Genomic DNA, 1,077 nt, shown 5'->3' with positions numbered 1-1,077 from the left:
CTTCAAAAAATACTGTTCATAACTTTTTAATTTTCCAAATAATGGGTGACAATCAGGGTTTAAATTCCTAGAGAAGTTTATCGGATGGTTGGTTACGATACTATAATTTTTTTAGACCCTAGAGAAGTTTATTGGATGGTTGGTTATGTTACTAAAAAAATTATATTTTCCTAAAACCTAATTTTTCTTACACATTCTTTTGGTAAAATAATTTTATACGTAAATAATTATATCTATTTTAACCCTACAATCTATAAATTAATCACTATTCACAAAATTAATTTCAAAACATCTACGTCGAAGTATTCTTCAAGGTCGTTTGGATAAACAATGGATTCCCCCAATTTGTTATCTTTATCCCGAAGAAACGAATCCTAACGTGTTGAGTAGACATTGAAAGACACGCTTGAGTCAACCATCACAAGTGGCACATATAAATTGCCTCTGATGTGTCGGTGAACACAGTGCAGATTTTCAGAACGTCCAAACGCGCACGAATTTTGATTCAATCACCTCTTCCACACGCCGACGCACACAGAAATGGACCTAAGAGAATCCATCAAGAACCAAACACAAGCATCACTTCAGCTTGCACATCACTTGGTTTCGACTGAGGCCAAGGAAAAGAATTTGGTGTTCTCGCCGCTCTCGATTCACGTGGTGTTGGGTCTGATCGCGGCCGGATCCAAAGATCAAACCCTTAATCAGTTGCTTAATTTCCTCAAATCGAAGTCCACTGATGAACTCAACTCACTCTCCTCTCAGCTTGTAACTCTCATTTTCGCTGACGGTGGCCCCCTTGGTGGGCCTTGCTTGTCATTCGCTAATGGGGTTTGGATAGATCAGAGTCTCAGCTTCAAGCCCAGTTTTAAAGAAATTGTTGATAATATTTACAAGGCTGCTTCTAATCCTGTTGATTTTCAAACTAAGGTTAGTTTAATTTCTATTTTCAATTGTAGAACTCATTAATCTGTTTATCGTTGATCAAGGTTTGATTGTTTCCTTATAACATTTTTTTGCTTATTATTGGTGTCTATAGGTGGTTTGTGTGCTGTCAAATTTCTTTTTTTTTTTTTT

At 36.4% G+C, this 1,077-nt stretch overlaps 1 protein-coding gene across 1 annotated transcript in view; it reads left to right on the top strand.

Moving 5' to 3' along the window:
* The first annotated feature begins 287 nt into the window (after window positions 1-287).
* Window positions 288-1,077, top strand: part of LOC111367436 (serpin-ZX-like) — a 2,968-nt gene continuing 2,178 nt past the window's right edge. Inside the window, exon 1 of the mRNA XM_022988305.1 lies at window positions 288-930. Coding sequence (XP_022844073.1) covers window positions 541-930 — 390 coding nt within the window. The 5' untranslated portion in view covers window positions 288-540. The remainder of the gene's footprint in view (window positions 931-1,077) is intronic.

The sequence above is a fragment of the Olea europaea genome, chromosome 18 (assembly GCF_002742605.1).
Source record: "Olea europaea var. sylvestris chromosome 18, O_europaea_v1, whole genome shotgun sequence".
NCBI classification, from domain to species: Eukaryota; Viridiplantae; Streptophyta; class Magnoliopsida; order Lamiales; family Oleaceae; genus Olea; species Olea europaea.
This window is presented reverse-complemented; position numbering and strand designations above follow the sequence as displayed.